Raw genomic sequence first — 25,655 nt, forward strand, 5'->3', positions numbered from 1 at the left:
GGGGAAACTGAGGCAGAGGTTTCAATAATTACAGAGACACTGGATTTAGAAACCTAGGATATAACAACAACTACAACAACGCATGTGGTTATGGAAGACCAAATGACCCAAACCAATTTAATAACAGGTTTTTCCAAGGGCCTGCGCAAGCCTCGGACATAGAAACTATGTAGTCTTATATTAAGTCAGGTGCAAGACCCAAATATTCACAAGTAGTAAATGGTAACCCCCAAAAGATTGATGTACAGAAATGACCTGGCACCATCTGCCCCAAGGAGTCTGCAAAAGTCCTTCTTCACTCTTTTCCCAAATTTTAACTCAAGACCTTGCAAACATTCATTTTAAGTAAAGTAGGTTGATTCATTTTGTGGATGACTTGTTTCTGGTCTCACCAATAGCCAAAGCATGTCAGCATGATAGCAAACATCTTTTCATGGAATGGTGTAAGAGAGGACAAAATATCAAAATCAAAAGTGCAGTGGTATCTACCAAGAGTGGAGTATTGTGGATTTGTATTGTCAGAAGGATTCAGATACATTTCCCAAAAGGGAATAGCAGACATACAAAAGCTCAGTGCCCCTAAGACCAACAAACAACTTAGGGCAATACTAGGTACCATGGGATTTTGCAGACAATGGATTCCCAGCTATGGGGAGATAACAAAGCCAGTGACAGAACTGGCAAGTGAGAAAGAGCCACTAAAGTTAAAACCAGAACATCTCTGGAATTGTAAAACTAAAAGAAGCAATTCTATCTTCCCCTGCATTAGGAATCCCTGACTATTCAAAACCATTCACTCTCCATGTCCATGAGTGAAGAGGTGTAGTTTCTGGTGTGCTCACCCAGAGTTTAGGACCTTTACAAAGACCTGTAGTTTATTATTCAGGGCAGTTAGATCCCATCACTGCCAGAGCTCCTCCATGCCTCTGGGGAGTTGCAGTCACAGTCTTTCTAGTTACAAAAGCAGCAGACCTTGTGTTAGGGTGTCCTCTGACAGTTAAGTGAACTAATGAAGTTGAGTCACTCATGTTAAGGCACAGGACACAAGCTTCTCTGATCAGCAGTTAACAAGGTATGAGATGGTTTTAATGGGGAATGAAAACATGACTCTTAAAAGATGCAACAACTTAAACCCAACTATTTTGTTACCTGATTTACCTACACAAGGGGAACTATTATATGACTGTGGGACAGTAGTGCAGCTAGCAGAAAGACCTTAGGAACATCTCTCAGACCCACCCCTAACCAACCCTGACCTGATATTGTTCACGGATGGTTCATCATATATGAGGGAAGGTATAATATACACCGGTGCAGCTGTGGTTAGCGAGTTTGAGACTCTCTGGCATACTTCACTACCCAGAAACCTTAGAGCTCAAGCTACAGAATTAATTGCCCTGAAAAAAGCCTGTAAAATTGCCAAAGACCAAAAAACCACCACATACACAGATTCTAAATATGGTTTTGGCATATGTCATGCCTTTAGTTCTTTATGGCTTCAGCATAGTTTCTTAACATCATCTGGTAGAACAGTGGCTAATGCAGAGATAATTCATGAGCTACTGCAAGCTACACAACTTCCTAAAGAAGTGGCAGAGGTTCACTGCCAGGCCCATATGCAGAACACTGATTTTGTAGCCAGAAGAAATCACAAAGCTGATGTTACAGCTGGATTTGCTGCAGAAATGGGTCCTGAACTTACATTGAATCTCTCTGTCATTGAGGAGATCTAGAAAAAGTTGACACAGAGAAAGAGGTCCAGAAGTGGAAGCAGAATTTCAAAGCCACACCAAAATTGAGACATTATTGCATTGCTGATGGAGTTGTGAATTGATCCAACCATTCTGGATGGCAATTTGGAACAATGCCCAAAGGGCTTTAAAAGATTATCTGCCCTTTGATCCAGCCATATCCCCTGGTGGGTTTATACCCCAAAGAGATAATAAGGAAAAAGACTTGGACAAAAATATTTATAGCCATGCTCTTTGTGGTGGCAAAAATTTGGAAAATGAGGGGATACCCTTTGATTGGGAAATGGCTAAACAAATTGTGGTATCTGTTGGTGATGGAATACTATTGTGCTCAAAGGAATAATAAAGTGGAGGTATTCCATGTGAACTGGAAAGACCTCCAGGAATTGATGCAGAGTGAAAGGAGCAGAACCAAGAAAGCCTTAAACACAGAGACATACTGTGGTAAACTGAATGTAATGGACTTCTCTATTAGCTGAAAAGCAATGATCCAAGACATTTCTGAGGGACTTATGAGAAAGAATGCTATCCACATTGTAAATCTTGAAATCTCTCAGACTTGTGAATGTTAAAAATTTCCCCATCGGGGAATTCTTAATTGGAACAAATTCCCTACTGAGAAACATTCCCCATTTTGATGTGAGAACTCACCAGGATCAGAAATGGGAGGACCTCTACTCCAACCGTACTTAAGACTGCTTTAGGGGAGAAAACTCCTTGCTATGGGAGGACCCCTACTCTACCCGTACTTAAGACTGCTTTAGGAGAGAAAACTCCTTGCTAAACAATGAAAGTACTTGGACCCATGCTTATAATAAGGCAAGGAGTTCTTTGAGCCAGGCCTGTTTTTAGAATTGATACAATGGGATGCTAGGTACCTAAAAGAGTCGGGCAAGTTTTCTCTTGATGAGATTAGTTGACTCAGCTGTGTTTTTTCTGATTCAGACTTGCTGAGGAGATTGGTTGACTTAGCAGGAATTTAGATGGGCAGTCCTTTGGAAAGCGTCTACAGTGATTGGTAGATGTAGGGGCTTGGGGAGGTGACATGGGAGAAAAACCCCTATATCAGAAAAAGCAGAATCTCTCGAGGGATATCCTTTTGGAAGAAATCCTTTTGGAGGATCTATGATGAGGATCGCTTAGGAAGAATCTCTTGAGAGAGGCTCTGGAGAAGGGAAGCTCTTGGAGGACAATCTCTAAGGAGATCTCTCTGGAGCTCCTCTGAGGGGACTCTGTCCCTCTGGAGGCTCTGGAGAGAGGCCCTTTGGAACTCTCTCTGGTGAAGTCAGCTGAGATGGAGCTGGCCTGGTGTCACTAGAATCCTTGTTTAGGCAGACCTTGTGGTGAGTGTTAAAAGACTGATTGACTGATTCTCTCTCTTAAGACTCAGGTCTAGGCCATATTGGCTTGAGGCCCTTCATAATTATTCCTTTCCTACTCTTTCTCTCTTTCTCTAATTCCTCGTTATATTATTAATTAAAAATCTCTATAAAACCCAGTTGACTTGGGGATTTGAATAATTGGGAATATTTCCCTGGCGACCACCTTATATTTGATTTAAAAACCAAGACACTGTAGTGAAACATTTTCTGCAGTCAAATTTACTCACCCTCTCTTATATCTATCACAATTTATATCTTCCACCATTTTAACTCACTACATTTTATGGGCTTCACTATTTTAAATCTCACAACATTCAGAGGAAGAACTGGGGAGCAGAAACACAGAAGAAAAACAACTGCTTGATCACATGGGTTGATGGGGATATGATTGGGGATGTAGACTCTAAACAATCACCCTAGTGCAAATATCAATAATATGGAAATAGGTCTTGATCAATGACACATGTAAAACCCAGTGGAATTTCTCATTGGCTATGGGAAGGGGATGGAAGGAAGAGAGGGAAAGAACATGAATCATGTACCATGGAAAATTTTTCTTAATTAATCAATAAAATAAAGTTAAAATAAAAAACTCTTTAAAAAAAAGAATTTCAAAGCCACACAGCAAAATGGTATCTGGATAGCATCTGTGGGAAAACCTAGTCTCCCTAGGTCATTTTACATTCATATCTATCAAGTGCAATAGATGATATTTGAGGGTATATTTGATGGATACTAGATAACTAATGGATCAGATAGTTATCTTCTTTTGCCTAACCTCCTCCCTTTTTGTACCTCCCTCTTCAGAAGTCTTTCAGCCTCCCCTACCCCCTTCCCTCAAATCACTCAGTGTGAGCTGTGAGGTTTCAATGAAATAGTTCTTAAATCTTCTTTGTCAAACAAGGGGTTTATCTGGGGAAGATAGGACAAGGGTGGAGGATGGAGGTAAGAGGGTGGGATATCCCTATTATGTACAGTGAGTGTTGGGTTGGAGGATATTGAGAGAAATGGCAATTCAGTCACTAGCATGAAACAGAGCCAGTCAGAGAGAGATATATGGACAATTGTCCTTCTTCTTCTTCTGCCTTCAAATCAGCCAGGCCACCTCCAACTTGATTATCCCAAGTCCCAGAGATAAACCCAGCTTCTTCCTTCAGTCAGCCAGAAAGCCCAAAGACCTTCAAATCCAGTCCATCAGTTGGATCTTGCCTCCAACTGTTTCCCAGTCACATTCCAAATGGAATTTTCTATTGATTGACAGCTGATCCATCTCCAGCTTCTGTCCTTTGTATGTATGCCTCTTCCACACAAGCCATGCATGCCAAAGATCATTTTGGGACACAGGCTATCATAGATAAGGTTAAGAGAACATGGATTGCTCCTGGTATTACCAGAATTGCATCAAAAGTTTGCTCAGCTTGTTCGTTGTGCCAACAGTATAACACAGAAAGCTTTTGAGGGTCGTCCTTCATCTTAAACACCATTGGAACATCTACAGATAGATTATATCCATATGGCAAAATTAGGAAGTTTCAAATACTGTTTGGTGATTGCTGACCAACTAACTCAGTGGCCCAAAGTGTTTCCATCTAGTAAGAACACAACAAGTTTTGTAGCAAAGATTCTATTGAGAGAGATCATACCTAGATTTGGGATACCAATGAGAATTGATTCTGATAGAGTGAGTCATTTTACAGACTTGATTTTAAAGCAGAACTATAAGAATTTTGGGATAACACCAAAGTCCCAGGTTCCTTACCATCCTCAAAGTTCTGAAAAGGTGGAAAGAATGAACAGGAAAGTAAAATCTATGGTAGAGAAACTGTGTAAAGAGACCCACGTGAAGTGGCCAGAAATATTACCAATAGCTTTATTCTACCTAAGGACAAGGCCAAGAGGGGACTTACACATTTCACCTTAGGAGATTCTCTATGGACATTCTCCAATGCAGGCAAAGACTTCTATACTAGCTTTCATGCCTAGGCTAGGGGAAGATGTGAAAACTGCTGAATATATCAGAACTGCAACACAGGGTCAAAGAACTACAAGAAATGGGGACATTAGTACAAACAGGGCCATTAGACTTCACACTACACAATATTCAACCAGGAGATCTAGTATATATTAAAAACTTTAACAGGACTAGTGCAACACACTTGGGAGGGGCCTTTCCATATCTCATGACACCTTTAGCAATCAGGGTACAGGAAAAGATAGTGTGGGTCCACTGTTCCCATGAAAAGAAAGCAGCAGGAGATGATTTACTTCAGACAACGTGTCTGCAGGTGAAGAGGTTGATTGAGGCTGAGGAGACAAGGATCACAGTGGCAATGATAACGGCAACATCAACAGCACAGCCACAATGGCACAAGAACAAGGTCAAAGAAAACAAGAAGAGGACAACACACTGTCTATGAACTGTAAGAATACTCAGCTGATTCACATAACACACTGACAACACAATTGCAAACAACAATGAACACTGACAGCAATGCAGACTGGAACAGGAGAACAGAAGATTGAAGATGCTTCTTTGCATGTTAATGACAGATGGACTCGTGTAACACAGAGGTCCGTATACAAAGGACAAATTTGTAAGTATTTAGTTCACAAGAACATTAACATAAAGGACACACTTATAATAATTTCTGACACAACATAACTCAGTAATAAGTATTCATGACAATATAAATGAATATGAGTTAATCTCTTTATCATAGAAGTATGACAATAAGTATGAACATTATAGAATAAGGTCTTATCTCAGAGGATTTCATATCTTCCTCTGAGATAACATCAAAGGAAATTTCATATCTTTAGTACAAGAAAATCTTTAAGGTTTTCTATACTGACTCCAAGGGGTGTTATATCTTTCTAATAGGTGATTCTATATTGTACATAGCATGTAAAATATGTAAATAGCATGGACAAAACATATAAATTTATACATATCTGTATATTTGTGCATAGTTAGTTTCTTAAAAGATTCTTCATTTTCTAAGCATTGCAAGTTAATTTTGAGTTTATTGTAGACAATTTTTGGTTTCTGTATTAGTATAGTGTTTTAGCATAGTTAAAGAGTTTGGTTTGAAATTTTTTTCCAATAGGATTTGTAAAATGAAATTTGAATATTTGCATAGGCTTTGTTTTCTATAACAGCATAGGCTACAAATTTGTTGTTTTGTTACTGTACTTTGCAAATATTGAATTCTGGGTTTTTGTAATTGTAATATTTGGACTTGCATGTTGCAAGTATTTTCCTTGCTTTATTTTCTTTTTCCTAAAATTCTTTTATCCTTAGCATACATTAGTTAAGATTAAGCACAGCTTAGTAAAGAGAGTAAGGTAAGCTTAAAATAAGGACTGTTGTTTTTTCTTTTGGGGGGAAATAGTATAAGTAGTTTAGGAATAGATTAGGAATTACATGGTTAACTACAATCCAAAGGGGGTAGATTTCATCTACCCATAGGATCGCAAGGGGGAATTATTCAGGATAAAATTAGGTATTTGGATTTTATAAATGAGTGACAGGAGGGAATCCTGTTATCCTTTCAGATTGTCTTAGGCCCAGCTTAGAAATTGAAGCCAAACAGTTATGGAAAGTAATGAATGCTGGAGGGGATGTGGCAAAGTAGGGACATTAATTCATTGCTGGTGGAGTTGTGAACTGATCCAGCCATTCTGGAGGGCAATTTGGAACTATGCACAAAGGGCGATAAAAGAATGTCTACCCTTTGATCCAGCCATAGCACTGCTGGGTTTGTACCCCAAAGAGATAATGGACAAAAAGACTTGTACAAAAATATTCATAGCTGCGCTCTTTGTGGTGGCCAAAAATTGGAAAATGAGGGGATGCCCATCAATCGGGGAATGGCTGAACAAATTGTGGTATATGTTGGTGATGGAATACTATTGTGCTCAAAGGAATAATAAAGTGGAGGATTTCCATGTGAACTGGAACAACCTCCAGGAAGTGATGCAGAGTGAGAGGAGCAGAACCAGGAGAACATTGTACACAGAGACAAACACACTGTGGTATCATCGAACGTAATGGACTTCTCCGTTAGTGGTGGTGTAATGTCCCTGCACAATCTGCAGGGATCAAGGAGAAAAAAACACTATCCAAAAGCAGAGGACAAACTGAGGGAATAGAAACACCAAGGAAAAGCAACTGCCTGACTACAATGGCTGAGGGGACATGACAGAGGAAAGACTCGGAGCGAACACTCTGATGCAAATACTAACAACATGGCAATGGGTTCAAGTCAAGAACACTTATGATACCAGTGGAATCACACGTCGGCCATGGGGGGTGGGAGGGAGGAAAAGAAAATGATCTTTGTCTTTAATGAAAAATGCATGGAAATGATCAAATAAAATACTATTAAAAAAAACAAAAAAAAAACAACAAAAAAAAGAAATTGAAGCCAAAGCTGCTGCTAGAATTCTCAGGTGGATATAAGAGTTGGAAGTTTTCAACTGTCACTCTACTCTCTCTGGGCTCTCTGGGCTAAGCAAGGTCAGGAAGGCAGTTTTCTCTTAGCTCTCTGGCAAATTCCCTGTGAAACTCTTGGGAATATCAGATTGGCAGTTTGGGAAGAGAGAGGTGACTGTTTGGTAGTAGCTGAAGTAAAAAGACTGACTGAAAGAAAAAAAGAAGATCTTTTTCTCTGATCTCTGTGAGAAAGCAGAGATAGGACAGGCTTTGGCCTATCCAGGCAGGTAGCCATTCCTGCCTCAACCAGAAGCAACTTTTGGCTAGGCTGACAGTACAGCAGTTGAAGAAATAGCATCTTGAGATAGTATTTTTTTTAAGACATATAATTTTATAAAGGTATTAGAAATAGGTTTTATTTAGGTAGTAATTGGGTTATAAGCAGATAAGCAGTGAATGAGAGCAGGTCTGGTTTACCAGAGGGAAGTGAGGGCCCTTGAACTGGGTGTGGTTGTGAGGTACTACCCTATTAGTATTAGAGATATATCCTATTAAACTTTTTACCTTTCCTACAACCCTTTAATCCTTTTTAAGTTTTAATAAATAGAGGTTATTTTATATATCTGTCTCTGAGATTGTTTACAGCCAGTCTATTTACTAGGCCCACGAGCCTAACAACTGCTCATCTTCAGTTATTAAGGCTCACCTTCATCAATCACCTGACCTTTTTACCAACAAATAAGAAGAGACTATACAAATACAGATACAGTTTCAATATTATCCTTACTATTGGTATGAGAAATTTTCTCACTGAAAGTTCTGCACACCAATGAAATCATAGGTCGAGATTTTTTTGGGGGGTTAGGGGGAATGGAGAGAAAAAGAGAGAAATAGGTAACTTTTTTATCTAAACCAATAAGTTCATATATGTAAGCAACTTGAAGAATGCAAATATCCTCTACTTATGCAGACACACAACTATTTTGAAATTTACAGTCCTATGGGGTTGCCAAATATACTTAAAATTTAAGAGACTTAAACAGAGTAACTAAGCTAGAATGTGTCAGAAGTCAAGATCAAACCCAAGGCAGGCTCTCCATCTACCATACCATACTTCCAAATCTCAAAAATAGACATAAATTGCTGAAGGCCATCATACCCCAACTGTTTGACAAGGTCACAGTCCAAGGAAGGAAGGTCAGCAAAGCAGACCCCAGAATGAAGGCCCCCTGCTGATCCCCCTTTGTGACTTCTTTCCCCAAATTTTCCCCACTAGTGGACTTGTTATGATTATTATTCTCTCCCAGGAGAGGATAATACAGGAGAAATAACATGAGAACAAATACTTATAGGATCAATAAATATATACCCTACTTTAAGCCCCCTTGGTTATTACCCCAGAAAGATTGCAATTACAGAATAAAAGCCCAAAGATTACTGCCCATAACTCTCCTTTCTCAAGCACAAAGGCCCTATAATAAACAGCAGCTGAAAGGTTGAATACTATAATGAATCTTGTCCTACAGTTACCACACTCCAATTTTGTTGGAACAGAAGCCAAGCAGTGTTGCTAGGCATTTCATAGTAACAGAAGAAAAAGAGAACTTGTAAATTGAGGAAAACCCCAAAATTGGTCTGCCTAAAGTCCTCACACCTAGATACGAATATGTTTTGTTGTTCATCTCCCAAGCAATTATGATGGATAGTGAAAGCTGACCAAAAGCACAATGATCCTCTCAGGTCAAGGAGTACTAACCTACAAATGGCTTTATTCACATTAATCATATCTATCACAGAGTGTTGTAGAAACCTGGTAAATGATCACAGAATTCTTTGTTGTAGTAACATCACAAGAGTGTTGTTTAGGTGATTTGATAATATTCAATCAAACGGTAGAATGTCACATATGTAGAGAATTATGTGTATGTACCAAAAATCTATATAATAAACATACCACAGTACTATGGCAGAGCACTGTGTGTAATACCTATGTACGTGGACTGAATGCACGGTGTATCTCATCTCATTTATCTGACCGTGATGTCATACTTGGGCAGACAGACCCTGGTCCTCAGAGGTCGCTGGATAGACCTCTGGAATAAATTACTAAACTATAGGATTCAACTAACACCAAGATGCCGTTAACAAGACACAAAACAGGGGACTCACATGGTAATCTCCCTTTACCATGACTGATCTACTCCAAGTTTGTCAAAACCATCATACTCTTTAAACAGAGTACACTGCTTTGGACCAGCACCAGGCCCTCTTTTTCCAGGCATTTCCACAGGCAGTAAAGAAGTCTTATAATACCTTGTGCACTTTACTCCGAAAGAGGCAAATTATCTAGGACTGTGTTAGAGCTCAACACAGGAGCCCCAGAGAAGCCCCCTGATGAAATGATTATGCTTAGAAATCTTTTCTACACAGACCCAAAGTGAAGATGACCTTTAACTTATTTGTTGATAGAGAATCAGCTATATGCTATCAGCTGTTTCCATTTGTTTTCCTCTCAAGGACCCCATAGCCACGCAAGAGAATCTTTAAAATTTATTTTCTTATTTCCTAACCTAAATTTCTCGCTTTACAACCATTTTTATATAATTTTATTTTTTACCATCTTATTTATTATTAGTCTGAGATTTCTTCCTCCACCCCTACTCCTACCAGTCCCTAATACTTTCCCTCCCACTATAAATCTTACTTTCTCCTCCACAGTCTCCATTCCTTTCTTCTTTTTGCTCCTATTACTTGTGTTCCTATTGCTTACGAACAGCATCTCTTCCAACCCTTTAGCAACACATTCCCACAAAAAGGATTCCCAGGAACTATAGGGAAAAAGATTTAAGTCCTGATAGGTGATTAAGGGACAGGAAGATCCTCAGGGCAACAATATACTGAGAGACTTACAATAGGGTCCAGATTGTTGACCTAACCACCTCTTTCAAGAAAAAGGAGATCTACTTAAACTCAAATACTGTTCAGTTTTCTCTGTAACACTACAGATTATCTATAGTTCTAATATCTCCCACTCCACCTCCATTCTTGAGAACATCCCTGATGCTCTACAGGAAACATATTGCCAAGACTTATCTTCTCAGTTGAATTACATGATTATTAACCAATAAATTACAAAGTTTAGAAGATTCCCAGGAAACCCCCACACCTTTTCTTACCTGGCTATGCAAAGAGTCAGTATCATCTCCTGAGATATTTGTTGGTTTCTCAGCACTTCTCCTTTCAGTCTGTACCTTAGCGTCTTGCCTCCCAAGGTTCTGGTCAGCCATGCTGGTTCCCACTTCTACCTGTTCACACACTCCTTTCATGGTTTGTGTTGCTACTGAAACAACAGTTGGGGTCCAAAGGGAATATTCTGTTGTCTGAACTTCTTTATTATTTGTATTGGGCCTAATATTTTCCCCTTTAGTTCCTGGGCTTGTAGTTAAGACTTTACTGTGTTTGTCCTGACTGATTTTTGATTCTTCTTCTTGATCTCCTGCCACATCCATCTCAGTATTTCCTTTTGGACTGGATGACACTTGTGTGACTGTCTGTTGTGTGGCTGGGGAAACAGAGGCCTCAATATGAGAAGTGTCCTTGACAGGTTGTTCTTGACAGGGCCAGGGGCTAGGGTCTTCCTCCATTTTTTCATCTTCTACTTCTTGAGTGCTTGGGAAATTAAATAAATCTCCCCTGAAAACCAACCACACAAAGAGATCATATAAGTTAACTGATGTGTTGAATCAAGATCCAAAAGACAAGTCCCCTTTAATTATGACAAGTGCTCCACACCCCCTTCCATTCCTGTGATATTACTATTACAGCATAAGCACACACCATGTCCCATTCACTGCAATGTGAAACTAAAATATATAAAGTAGGTCCAGTAAACCCGAGTTCCAATATTTTTCACCAAATAAGAAAATGTGAAAGTGCCCAGACTACTTCCACCACGTGAAATGCAGGTAGTGGCAACATGATTGTTGTTACTGGTAATTTTGTTTATGAAGTTCTATATCATGACTTTAAGTAGCTGCTCCTGTGAAATAAGAATGAGTTCACAATTAATCCAACATAACAATACTATTTTTGCAAAATGTTTTCCATTTTTATCTATGAACTCAATACTACTGGCAAACAAAACACAAGAAAACAGCAGTGAATTTCTTAACAATCAATAACATAAACTTATTTTTCAAAAGAAATATATCAAAGCATGATTTTTGTGCACAAATTAATGTTTCTAATTCTTTTAGGAATCTAAACTTCCTTCAGGTTTGCTTTAGGCTCACACTTCATAAACAAATAAGGATATTTTTGGTTTTCCTTTTATTAGCTGCCCTTAGGTGTTAATGAGATGACATAGATATAGGCCACAAAGGACAAGCAATCATAGATGGGTTGCTATCTGCATGACTGAATGGAATATCACCGATCCATTAGGATATTTATTAGTTAATTAGTAGTATTTATTATTTTTAAATGCTTCTATTTTTACAGTACTAGTCAAACCCAATGCTTATTTTTGGGATAAGGACCCAATTTTAAAAGCTTTAAGTTACAGCTAAGCGTCCAGCTTTGACAGCTATAGCAGTCAAATCAAAAAGCACTGCTTAAGAGCCTAATATTCACCATATGTTAAGCTCTGAGGATACAAAGAAAAGCAAGAGAAGTCCCTGTAATAATTAAGGGGTTCACATTCTGCTAGAAGAGACTTGTAAAATTACTATATACATTCAAAATATGGGTGTATATCTATATCTATAGGCTAAATTGAAATATAAATCAGTTAACAGTGGTTCAATAACTATGATGTTGCACTTAATAGTCAGGAAAGACCTGAGTCTGAAACCTGCCTCAGTCATTTACCAGCCCTAGACAAATCACCTAATCACAAAATGTGGCCCTAGACAAATCACCTAATCTGTCTAACCTCAGTTTCCTCATCTGAAAAATGGTAATAACTGTATCACTTACTTCATAGGGTTATGGTGAGGATTAAATGAAATAACATGTAAGGAGTTTTGTAAAACTTAAAGCATTATATAAATCGTGGTGGTGATGGTGGCAGCAGCAGCAGCAATAATACTAGTAGTAAAGCTAAAACTAATCACCTTTGGATAACTTAGCTCTTAAAAGGCTGCAAAGATGTTATTTTTATCACCCATATAACAATAAAACTAAATAAAATCTTCCTTGTCTATAGTACATTCATCAGATTAATATCAAAAGTCCTGGACCAAAAGGACAAGTACAATTAATGCAAAACTGTGATATATGTGACTGGTACAAAAATGTAGAAGGTACTGAAAAGAAACAAACGATAAAGATAGCAGCAGATGGTAAATAACTATCTCTGCATAAATGTTCAAGGTTGCATTAAAGAACAAAGGATTCACTATCATTAAATCCCCATCTACATGGGAACACCTGTCAAATTGGAGATGAGATAGCTGATAGACACCTGGATAATAAGCAAATTATTTAGTCAGGTAAATGTGAAAACTTTTATGACTTTGTCTTTTAGGGTTCTATACAAGAAGCCCATGGATCAGCTATTAATGTGAAACATTTAGATTAGGTACTATTACTATAAGGGCTTTAAAATCACAAATACTTAAAAACAAAAATATTCCTAAAAATTATTAAAGTTAATGTAGGAGTTGAACAATGGAAAGAAATTCTCAGATAGTATCCCAGAAATAAGGAAGAATGCTAGTTAAATTAACTATATATACTTCACAAAATTAGCAGAGTAAGTCTGTTTTAATTATTTGGGATATTTTAGGTAAAAGTATTTTGGAGTTAAAATTATCCAGATCTGCTAGAAATTGAATTTTGTGAATATAGACACAGTGTCAGATATAGATTGGTTTTACATTGTTCCTTCTAAATATAAACTTCATTTGCTTAATTTCAGCAAATAATAACAAAGAATCCATAATAACCAAATTCCAATCAAAAATTGAGTTTTATCTTTTTCTTAGTACTTTTTGGTATTAGTAGAAAATGAAAAACGAGCATATTTTTTAGGTTTTAAATCTAAATATGTTGTAAAGATGGTAAAATTCAAGGAATATATAGCCTTTTGGGGTGCTTATCATTAAAGCAGAATGTGCCAACTTCCTTTCTGTATTTTCAAGTAAAACTGGATTATAACACCTAACTAGACAGTTGAAGAGAGGGCCTATTTTTTTTATTTCTTTGTATTCTTCATAGTGGCTAGCATAGGACCTTAAACACAATACTGAGTAAATATCTGTTGATCTGATCTAAAATAAAAACAGTGGAAAATACAATTTCAAAACTTGCATTCATGATATATAATACCATGAATAGAAAATCTTTTTCAGTGGTTCAGTTAGCAGTTTCTCTGTAAGAGAGGTTATTTGCTAAGGAGTAGTTAACATTATTATACTATTCCCGTTGAGGAGCCTAGGTACATAGTACCAAGAAAGGAGAAGCATAAAGATCTGAGTCCACATTATATTACTATCAGGCTTTTTTCTTGCTCGCATCTTCTACATTTATTTATTTCAATAATAGATTACATCTCCTGAGAGTATTAAAGATGTCTGAATTTATTTTTTGAGAGAGAGTGAATTTTGAGAGATAATGAATGGTGGTCAACAATTATGCCAACAAATTATTTTCTTGGCTTCCCTAGAAGGCAAAAGAAAATGAGGACATCGGTTTTAATTATTTCTGGCAGCAGTGAAAAGCCAGGAGACTTGAAAAGACAAGAAATCAGATATTAGGTATGTTTGGGCAATGTGATATTTAGAAACAAGTAAACAATCAACCACTGAACATCAAGTTGTAATACTTGAACTGTAGAGATGGAGGCAATGATCATTAAAAACCAGGTACTAAGTTCTTAATGTCAAATGAAGGTCTTTGTCCAATACATTAGAAGTATTTTGACTGAGATCCAAAATATACTATCCCAATGATGGTCTTCAGTGTCTGAAGTTCTCTGTTCCAGGTCTTAGCTATTTTGGAGAATTGCTATTGTGTGTGGTAGAATGTTATCTTTTTATATAATAACCCTTCTCATTAATTTGCTGAGATGAAACATAAGAATTCATATTGGTTGTTTTGCTAGCATCCTAAATCATTAGGCTAGCAATTTAAATGATAATTCTCATGTTCAAAGATGATTTTGGTAAGTCACCAAATCAGAGGTATGGGTAAATGGTTTCATCTAAAACGTGTCCGATATCACTCCCATTCTGTGCTGTATATATTTAGGTCCCATTCAACTCTCAATTTCTCTAATATCAGAAGAATTTTTGGTGACAATACAAAATCCTTAAGTCACAAAATGTTTGTTGCCAAAATAAACATTATAAAAATATGCCTAACTCATAGTTTTTTTTTCTTTTTTAAATAAAGATATTGCATGATAGAGATTGAAGCTACAATTCTTCATATAACTCTAATGGCATCTCACCTAGAATGCTGCAATCAAGTTTCAGTGCTTCAGTATCAAGGGGAAAAAAAAGTCAGTAAAACTGTAAGAATTTTGGGAAGGGGACAAGGAAGGGTTTGTAACAAGGAATGGAGGAGGTGAAGGGACAGAGGGAATATGGAAGGCTGGTATGGCAAAGGGAGAGGTACCCCTGAGCTGATGTTACGGAAGACAGAGTCAGTGTCTCAATGAATAGACTTATAGGGAATAATGGAGTTTATTTCTTTTAAGGCTTGGCTGGCATTTGAAACCCAGAAGTCCTACTTTTCTGGCAGGATGACTGTCCTTATTGGCTTTTGTTGTTTAGCCTAAATGACTAGCCTAGCTCACCACCCTCTCTTTCTTTGTTCTTCTATGATTTGAATCTGACTGCATATTTCTTCAATATAAAGTTGTTTAATAATTCAAGTAATAAAAGGAGGAGGATAGGTTTGTGGGAATATGAGACCCTATAGATTATCTTTGTACTCTTTCAGCTGAGTCAAAATGGCTCAGCCTCAGCTTCTCTTTCCTCCTTTTTCTCTAATCACACTATCCTAAACTAAACAGATATCAAGTGTCCTTCTTGGGAAGGTCAAGGAATGGGAAGGGTCTTTGGGGTGACCCTGTGAAGTCAAGGGATCAGCCCCTTTCAGCAGCAGTTGTTGTTCTTTTGCTTTCTTGTTTTGATCATCTAAAGATGTCAGGCTTCTTCTCTCTTCAAGACAAGGGAAATGGAGGCAAGGCTTTTTCGCCACAGGATGGGATCTAGAGCTCCTGACTCTACAGAGTTCACAGGGCAAAGACCTTTCTTTTCAGCAGTTTCTCCCACAAGCCTCTTCTATTCCAACTGCCACTCCCTCTCCTGGCACATTCTAACTGATGGTTCCTCAGTCTCTGTGGGCAGAAATACAAAAGCTTGACTCTCAGTTTTCCTTTTCACAAGACAAAGCAAGCACCAAGTGATAATACAAATAAGATATCATGTCTCTTATGACATTTCTTCTAATATATGAGAAGAAATTCATATGCATTAATACATTAAACTTCACAATATTCTGATCTTACAGACTAGGAAACTAAAACACATAAGGATTAATGAATTCACATAAGATTCTCAAAGTAAATTGGTACTAGAATTATTAAAAGTAAGTATGTTCTTTAAAAGCTTTATAGTTTAGCCATGTAACTATACTGAAAGGAAAACTGTTTCACTGCCTTTATATTATTGATCATGAACCAATTGATCACATGTAATCCTTAAGAGATAAGTAACTGCAATTATAATTTTAAAAATTACATTGTGTCTATCAATTATAATTATAAAATATTAGCCACAGCATTAGAAAGGATATAGTTTTGTATATTAGAATATTATAGCAACTATATATATATTAAGAGCTTCTGTTAGAGGAATAAAAACTTCGGTTATCTAGGGAAACTGAAATCATGCAGAAGGAGATGGGTTCATTGGGAATGGTGAGTGTACAGCTAATGAGATCATAAGAAAACAACTTTGGCATGTTCAGGTATTGTTTGGTCCTTTGAGGATTTATGCCAATTATAGGCTCCCCAGAGTATTATGGCCAAGAACGGTTATTGTGACCTAAGTAGTATGATAGTTCTGAAGGAGTAAAGTTAATCTTAACTTTGTACTGAATTTAGGACTTTATAGCAAATGTTACAAATCCTTGTTACCAAACACCATTGCAGGTTTCTTACCATCCTATGTACCTTCTACTGTATTAATAACTTATGCCAATTAACTGTCAAAAATCTATGAAACGTGCTCTTATATAACTATATGAGGTCCTTACCAAAGACAGAGCATGATGGGACCTCCAGCTTTAATTTATCATAATTAAAGTTTGGATCTTCAGTTCAGAACTATGGCCCAGAGATTTCTTTATTTCTCACAGTTCATCGACCTGATGGGACTGAGGACAAGATTCAGGATTCTGAAATCCTTTGAAAAAAAATTCCACTGGGGATGCTGATCAAGAGCTTTTCTTTTAAGGGGATTCTGTCTTTTGACTCATCAGAATCATTAAAGATCCCAGCTGCTCTAATCTAAAGTCAGCCCCATCTCTTAAGGGGTGATTTTTTGGTAAGCTGTGTTGTGTTAAATCTTATCTTGTTGGTGTATATAGTATTAGTACTACTCTGTCCTCTATGACTTGTAGTGAGTCACATGCAGGGGACAAGAAAAAGAGGCCCCACAGGGATTGTATATTTCTATTCCTTCTCAGAAGAGAATATTTGTGTAAGAGTTCTGCTGGACTCTTAACCAAGTGTGTTAAGTGTGTGTTTGTTATTCTTGAGCTCCAGAAGTGGAGGAAAGTTTAAAGTTGTTCATTTGATAAAATTGCCTACGTACCTCAAAAGAAATCTGTAAATTTCACATTGTTCTTAAGTAAACTAGCTATTCTAAAGGATTGGCTTTTCTTAAGAAAAAAAAAACATTGAATTAGGGACTTAGATTTTGATAATATAAAAAATCAGGGTCAAATTTTGGTAACAATAGGCTATATACATATATATGTATATATTTATATGTATTTTTAATAGTCTTCAAATTTTTTTAAAAGGATAAGCTATCTTAATGACTCAGTACTGTTGTAAATATATTGCATATAATCTTATAAATAAGTGATTTAAAGAGCAGGAAGGTATCCTTAAAGAAATCCAGGCTACTGAACTGAGAGGCTTACGATAACTTCTTAAGAGAGGAAACAACCATTTTAGTCAAAAACTTCACTTAAAGTAGTTCAGTCAAGGAGAGCTAAGATCCTGAGCAGAATTATTTGAAATATCTTCCCCACATGGGCTACAATAACCCCTCAGTTCCATTATTTTATTCAACTTCTATATTCCAAATGACAGAGGATTATATTCCCTTTAAGAGGAAGGTTACATTTTTAAGTCTAAGGCAAAGAAATAATCCTCTATAAATAGTCCCTAACAAAGAAATAAGAGATAAAATTGCATGAGATTCTCAAGTTAAGTGTGTTTATCCACAAGAGCCTGCTTTGTCAAAATTTGCTACTTTTGTTCTATATGTCTATACTTTTGATCTATACTTCATGTTTTCTCTTGAGAGGAACTCAGAGACAGTAATGATAGAAGAAAGTAATAGCAGTGGCAGTGATAGTTTAACAAGTGAGAGGTAAATTAAGGGAATACTCTAATTTACTTAATTTTTGTGTCTTTGGTACCAGTATGATGTATTTTATCTGATTTATGTCCTAGCATTGCTTTGGTCTGATAAGCCAAAATAGAAATATTTAATAATAATTGATACAATATCTGAATGTCCTCTCTCCTCTTTTTCAATGTTGGCCACATTGAAACATTAGAAACAAAGGACATATATAAAATTAATGATGAATTAATCATATGGCAAAGAGAGAAATACTTAATTTCTCAACTGGATTTTCTAAATTGTGTTTATTTCAAAATTAGAAATGAGTATATATGTTGTTTTGAAGTAACACCTTAATTCTTAATTGTACTAAACTTAGAAAACTTTCAGGTTCTGAATATGTAATCATAATTCAATATTTACAATTTGTCTTTCAGATTTTATAGGATTACAGAGGTTATGTATTGTTAGTTGTACAAGTTTCAATAATCTCATGTTTTGTAATGATCATAGATTTGATAAATGTTAGCATGTTATACTTGTAAAGTTATTCTTTTAAAGGGTTTACTTCTAATTTTTATTATAGAAATGTTCTAATTTATGACAAAGGATTAACTGGATACTATTTGACCTAATTTGATATTGGTGTCAAAAGTAAAAGAGTGTTCTTCTAAAAGAATAATTACTATTGTGATCATCTAAACTAGTTCTAATATTTAAGCAATTTATAATAAGTTATGAAATTATGAAAGGCTAAATGAAATGCAAATTCTATCAACATATTGTTAACTGCAATAATTAAAAGAATTTGACATTGTGAAATATCTCATTAATAGTTTGAACTTTGAACAAAGTGAATTAAGGTTTGAGTTTTCAAAGTAATACCCAAATTAGTCACATTTAAAAAAAAACCTCACAAGAGTTAAATGTTTAAAATGTCATTTTAAAATTTAGACTGAATGGGGCAGCTGGGTAGTTCAGTGGATTGAAAGCAAGGCCTAGAGCCTGGAGGTCCTAGGTTCAAATCTGGCCTCAGACACTTCCCAGCTGTGTGACCCTGGGCAAATCACTTAACCCCCATTGCCTAGCCCTTACCACTCTTCTGCCTTGGAACCAATACACAGTATTGATTCCAAGATGGAAGGTAAGGTTTTTAAAAAAATAATTTAGACTAAAATCATTCTTATATTTTAAGGAATTATTTCAAAACCTAAATCTTTTTATATAAATATTTCTATGAAAACTCTTCATGGTTTCCTTGTTATTTTTAATTGCAAAATTAATAAACATACACTTAATATTGTCTGTGATGCTCCTTAGAACTTCCTTAAAATGTTTAATTATAAGACCTTTCGAGCACTGCTTGCAAATTGTGACATTCTGGGGTTTAAGTTTGACAAACTTAAGCATTCCCAGGCATTACGAAAGGTTTTGCGATTTAAGACTGAATTTTCATCAATGGAATTTTAATTTTGCATCCTCAAGGGTTTGTTAAGATCATGTTTTAAATAAGTTTTCCAATAATTACTTTCTTTTATAAATACATATCCCTAAGTGTGATTATTCTGTGGTTAAATTTTAGGTTTCTGATCAACTTTCTTGGGTTAGTACTATGTTCAAATTTCTGTCTTGAAGTAATTTAGAAATGTTTTCTGTTAATTATATTTGAATGTGAAGGGCTTATTCTGAATTATAGTATATACTGCAGTGTTATAAAGTCACTTTAACTATTGCAAATTTTCCATTAGTTTAATCATAATTACATCATGCTCCTATTTACTCTTCTTTTATTTTAAAAACAAACTCTGTTATTAAAAAACAAAGCATTTTATCCACCTGATAAAGGAACAGTAGAGAAAAATGTATATGAGTCTGATCCATTAAGAGATTAAAATGACAGTTTCTTCAAATGGTAGGATTTGTAATGTGAATTTGTAATTTGTAACCTGTCTGTATTTTTATTATATTATTAATATTATTGTATTAATTATATTAACATTAAAATGTTAGTATATGATTTATGTCATATAAATAAAACATTACTATTTTATTACTGTAAATTGTAATATAATATATAAATGTTACATATTAAATATATATTAATTCTGTATTTTTGAAAGCTTAAGAATTGATGTTAAAAAGTTAGGTGGAAGGTAAAATATTTGAAACTTCTATAACTTCTTTCCATGTAAGGATTTTAAATGCAAGATGTATTTTTGTTATACCTATGCAAATAAATTTCTTGTTCAGTATTGTGAGAGATGGTTTTATTATTGAGATTTAATTGAATAAAAGAGTTGAATGGAGATAATTAGACCTAACCTTAAAGGAATTATAGTATTAACCTTTAAACAGGTTTAAACTGTTAAACATATAAATAGTTTCCATCGTAGTAAATTAAAATAAGACTTTGAAAATAGTTTTCTAAATTGAATCACTGCTTAGTAAAATATCCAGTATGCTGATCACAGAGTGAGTAAGTTCTTCACTGGTAAAGGATGCTGTTCTAATAACTTCAGATATTTTCAGAAGAAATCTTTGTTCTCTACAGTTGACCTCCTAGATTGATGCAAGTCACGTCATCTAAGGACATAAGCAGAAGGGTGGTGAATCCTGAATCTCTGTAGCAAAACACCAACCTGAACCACCAACAGCAAAAGCGTCCTCAAGGGTCCCTGTTCAACTCAGCCTAAGTTGCTACAGATTAGTATCTCACAGTAGCTTCTGTCTATTTATAGGAAGACTAACATCATCTATACTGTCTATGCCATCAAAGAAAGTTGCCAGTGTTAATTTATGTAAAATTGATAATCATGTGTATTTATCTGATATTTGTGATCCTACAATATAAAGTGATATCTCCAAATTGTTAACCATGGTAAGTTTATCATTCTCTGTGAATATTGCATTTTGATATGTTGTTTAAACTGTTGTGGAAGGTTTCTGTTCATTGTAACTAGCTGTTAAAATTACTGCTTGAAGTCAGTTAAAGCACCAAAAAAACCTTCTGTTATGAGGATTCATGTAACTAGGGATGATACTGATGAAGTTATCTGGCATAAATATGAACAGCCTAGGTGTGACACATTTGATTCTAATCCATATAGGGATCTTAGACCAGAATATTCTGTTTCCAATAAGTGACTGTTAGCTCTATCAAAAATTTGTTTGTTCCCTTAGACCCATGATCATGAATCAATGGCACACAGAGCACTCTGTGGGTACATGCACTGCCTTCCCTCCCACCCCCACTCCCAGAGTTCTTTACTGGAAAGGCAGGGGGCCTCAGGCAGGGCTGCTCCCCTCCCCCTCTCCACCATGCCTGACAACATTTTTTCACATCCCCTGTCCCAGCATCCAAATGGGAACACACAGGGGGTAAGGTCAGCAGCTAACAGGCAGCAGAAGTGGAGGGGAGCAGAACCCTTGGACCTTCCTCTCCCCCTCTTCACCTGCAATGAGAAAATCTTTTTCACTTCACCTGCCCCTCTGCCCAGCACCCAATGGGAACACTTTCTTTCTCCCTCCTTCCTGATGGGAGGTAGGGAAGGGACATAAAAGGTTTGCCATCACTGCCTTAGACTATGTCATATTAAAACCCTCAATCTGGAATTCATTTTCTGATTTGTAAGAGTAATTTTCTTTCCTGAATCCATCTAGTTCAAGATGCCAGATGTTGATTAAACCTGTCACTCAAACAGAGGCATTAACCATATCCAATAGTGTTCACCTCTTCATCATATAATATAGCATCTGAATTTTTTAGTACTGAAGTAGTGCCTAATAATTCACCAATTTCCCCAAGTTCAGAGCCTTGTCAGGTCTGTGGGGAGTGTCCTACTATTTGGATTTTGGGGGCATTTGTTTGTATACCATAGAGACTGTTTTTTAAAAAAAGGAATTCCACAAAATGATATTCATTAATATGTAAATCTTGAGGAATGCCCTATTACTCCCAATAACAGCAAATATCTACCTTATAGTCTTATAAAATATATAAAATTAGGAATGTCCTTGGTTTCCAAGGCTGTGAGACATGTTACTGATAACTGGGGTCCTGCAGCAATTTTCAATGTTTTGAAAAGTTTGAAAAATAATTAAAAGAAAAGATAAGAGAATGCTGATCTGATTTTAAAATAATGTAATCTAGCATTATTATTGATCATGTATTCTGTATTGATCATTTGTATTCTGTATCCTGATAAAACAATGTCTGTCCTGAATTGCACATATAAAGACTGACCTTTGTGTAATGAAATTATAGTCAACACACTTCAGAGTGTGTTGTACACAAAGGGATTAAAAGGAAAATTGTTTTATTGCCTTTATGTTATTGATCATGAACCAAGTGATCATATACGATCCTTTAGATAATTAACTGTAATTATAATTTTCAGTTACTCAGTTATTACACTGTGTATAAGATATCAATTGTAACAGGATATTAACCATAGTATTAAAAAGGATATAATTAGATATATTAGAATATTATAGCAACTATATATATATTAAGAGCTTCTGTTGGAGGAATAAAAACTTCAGGTCTTGTAGTTATTGAGGGAAGCTGAAATCATGCAGAAGGGACTATGTTCACTGGGAATGGTGAGTGTACAGCTGGCCTGATGAGATGATATGGAAACAACCTTGGCAAGTTCAGGTGTTTGGTCCTTTGAAGATTTATGTCCATAGATTTCCCAGAGTATTATGGCCAAGAAAGGTTATTTTGACCCAAGTAGTATGACAGTTTTGAAGGATTAACTAAAGGTTCTTATCTTAACCTTGGTACTGAACTTTTGACTTTGTATTAAATGTTTCAATCCCTTGTTACCAAACACAATTGCATGTTACTTACCATGCTATCTATGTACCATCTATCATGTTAATGACTTATGTCAATCAACTGTCAAAAAAATATAAAACTACTGTTGTACATCTATATGACGATTAAAGTTTGAATCTTCAGCCCAGAATCATGGCCCAGAGATTTCTTTATTTCTAACAATATTCACCTAAATCTTCAATGTCTAGGAATTCTTAAAGGCGACTCAAAGAAGCTGTGAAAGGTAATGAAGACATCTAGGTTCAAATAATATGAGAAAAAAATTTTCTGTTCATTAAGCATTAAGCTCTGGTCTTAAAGCATATACTTTTATTGTGCTCCTGCATCCTTAGACATAAGGTCATGAGTTACTAACTTTCTATTATTGCTAATATTTGTGATAATATGTCTAATTTGTGAAACCTCTATTGCTCTTGACACCATGACCCTTTCACAACCCAGATGTCATCCTCAACTTCTCACACTCATACTCAACACAACAAGGTCCCAGCCTTAGCTAACTCCCATCTTCCTTCTCCTTTGTTCCTACACGTGAGCTGCTGAACAAATGTGGAGAAAAGCACATTTGCAATCATTTTATGTAGGTCCACTATAGATTTATGTTACATAACTTCAACTGGGACCAGATTCATGTTAGGTAATCCTTCTGTACTTTCCTTATCAAGACACTCTCGACAGAAGGTCTTTCAAACCTTTCATCCTTCTTCAAATCCACCACGGTCTCCCCTTCCCCCCCCTACACTTTAAGTGGAGAAATCTGCCTCCAACTTTACAGAAAAAAGTTGAAGTCACAGAAATCCCTCTTCCTTATCTTCTATCACAGAGAAACCATCTATCACTATCTCCTCCTTCACCCCAATCTCACATTACAAATTGGCCTTATTCATCACGATTAACCAAATACTGAAAATCTCTTTCGATAGAGTGTCTCCTCTCAGTCTACTGGCTTCTTCTCTACTCCCTTAAAAAAAAAAAAAGCTTCAATTTGATTCTTTCATCATTGCTAATTTGTTAACTATTGTTCTATAAAACTCTTTTGACCTAAAAGGCTAAACTCCCTAACAAGGCCATATCCATAGGTGCCTTTACTTTCTCTCCCCCTACTCTTCTTACCTCATTACAATGTAGCTTCTGACCTCATCACTTCACAAAACTCCTCTCTCTAAAGTTACAATTAATTGCTTTATTGCCAAAGCCAATGGCCTTTTCTCATTCTCGTTCCCACTGAACTTTCAGCAGTCTTTGATACTGTTGATCATTCTCCTTGATACTTCCTTCTCTCTGAGTTTTTGGGAAACCATTCTTTCATGCTTCTCCTCCTACCTATCTACTTCTCAAACTCTTGCTGTATCCTCTTTTAGAACAAACTCTCGGACTGGAGGTGTCCCATAGGGTTCCATCTTGGGGCCTCTTCACTCTCTACAACTTCACTAGGTGATCCCATTACCTCTATTGAGCTTATTAACATTTCTATGCCAATGATTCTTGAATCTACCTTTCCTGCTCTAACTTCTTTGCTGACCTATAATCTTGCGTTAACTCAGCAGCCTTTCAGATATCTCCAACTGGATGTTCAGTAGACAGCTTAAACTAAGCACATCCAAAATTAAGGTCATTATCTTTCCCCTAAACATTCCCTCACTCCTAACTTTCCTATTATGATCAAAGACAATATCATCTTTCTAGTCATTGAGGTATGCAATCTAATAGTAGTCATCTCTCACACACATAGCCCCCAATAATCAATGTTGCCAAGGCCTGTCAATTTCACCTTTGCAACATCTCTCCAGACACTGCTATCACACTGGTACAGGCCCTCATCACCCCATGCCAAATTGTGAGTCTGTTAGTCTCAAGTCTCTCCCTATTCTAATCCTTCCTCCATTCAGCCACTAAAGTGATTTCCAAAAGTGCAGATCTGATCACTCTCACTCACACTCACAGACACACATACACACCCTCTCTTACTCAATAAACTCCAGTGGCTACCTATTACTTCCAGGATCAAAGACAAAATCCTGTGTTAAGTATTCAAAGCACTTCTTAACCTAGCTCCTCTCTAATCTTTCCAATCTTCTGACACTGTCATGTACTATCATGGACTCTTCAATTCAGTGACATTTGCCTCCTCACTGTTCCACAAACAAGACATTCCATCTCTTGGCTCTGGGTATTTTCTGGTTGTCTCTTACAACTGAGATGTTCTCCTCCTTCCTGTCCACCTAATGGTTTCTTTGGCTTCCACTGAGTCTCAATTAAAATCTCATCGTCCCCAAATAACTCCTCTTAACTCTGGTGCCTTCCCTCTTTGGTTTATCTCCTACTTATTATGTATATAGCTTGTATGTATAAATTTGCTTTGCTTGTTGTTTCCATTAGATCATGATCTCCTTGAGGGCACAAACTATCTTTTGCTTTTCTGTATATCTTCAGCTTTTAGCACAGTACATGGCACTTAATTCGTGTTTATTGACTTACTGACACATATTCAATCCATTGCCAAAACTGTTATTTTACACTATTGCAATAGCCTGCTGGTTAGAAACCCTGCCACAAGTTTTTCTCCTTCTAGGCTATCTTCTACTCAGGCAATCTTCCTTTAAAAAAAAATTTTTTTTTTAATTTTCCATGTTTTCCCTCCTTTCTTCCCTCCTC

At 36.3% G+C, this 25,655-nt stretch overlaps 1 protein-coding gene across 4 annotated transcripts in view; it reads right to left on the reverse strand.

The window, feature by feature from the left end:
- TP53BP1 (tumor protein p53 binding protein 1) overlaps positions 1 to 25,655 on the reverse strand; it is a 210,370-nt gene that overhangs the window by 27,015 nt on the left and 157,700 nt on the right. For all 4 annotated transcript variants that reach the window (XM_056810349.1, XM_056810348.1, XM_056810351.1 and 1 more), the window contains one exon: positions 10,745 to 11,261. In XM_056810349.1, the coding sequence (XP_056666327.1) occupies positions 10,745 to 11,261 (517 nt within the window). The remainder of the gene's footprint in view (positions 1 to 10,744; positions 11,262 to 25,655) is intronic.

The sequence above is a fragment of the Monodelphis domestica genome, chromosome 1, assembly GCF_027887165.1.
Source record: "Monodelphis domestica isolate mMonDom1 chromosome 1, mMonDom1.pri, whole genome shotgun sequence".
NCBI lineage: Eukaryota > Metazoa > Chordata > Mammalia > Didelphimorphia > Didelphidae > Monodelphis > Monodelphis domestica.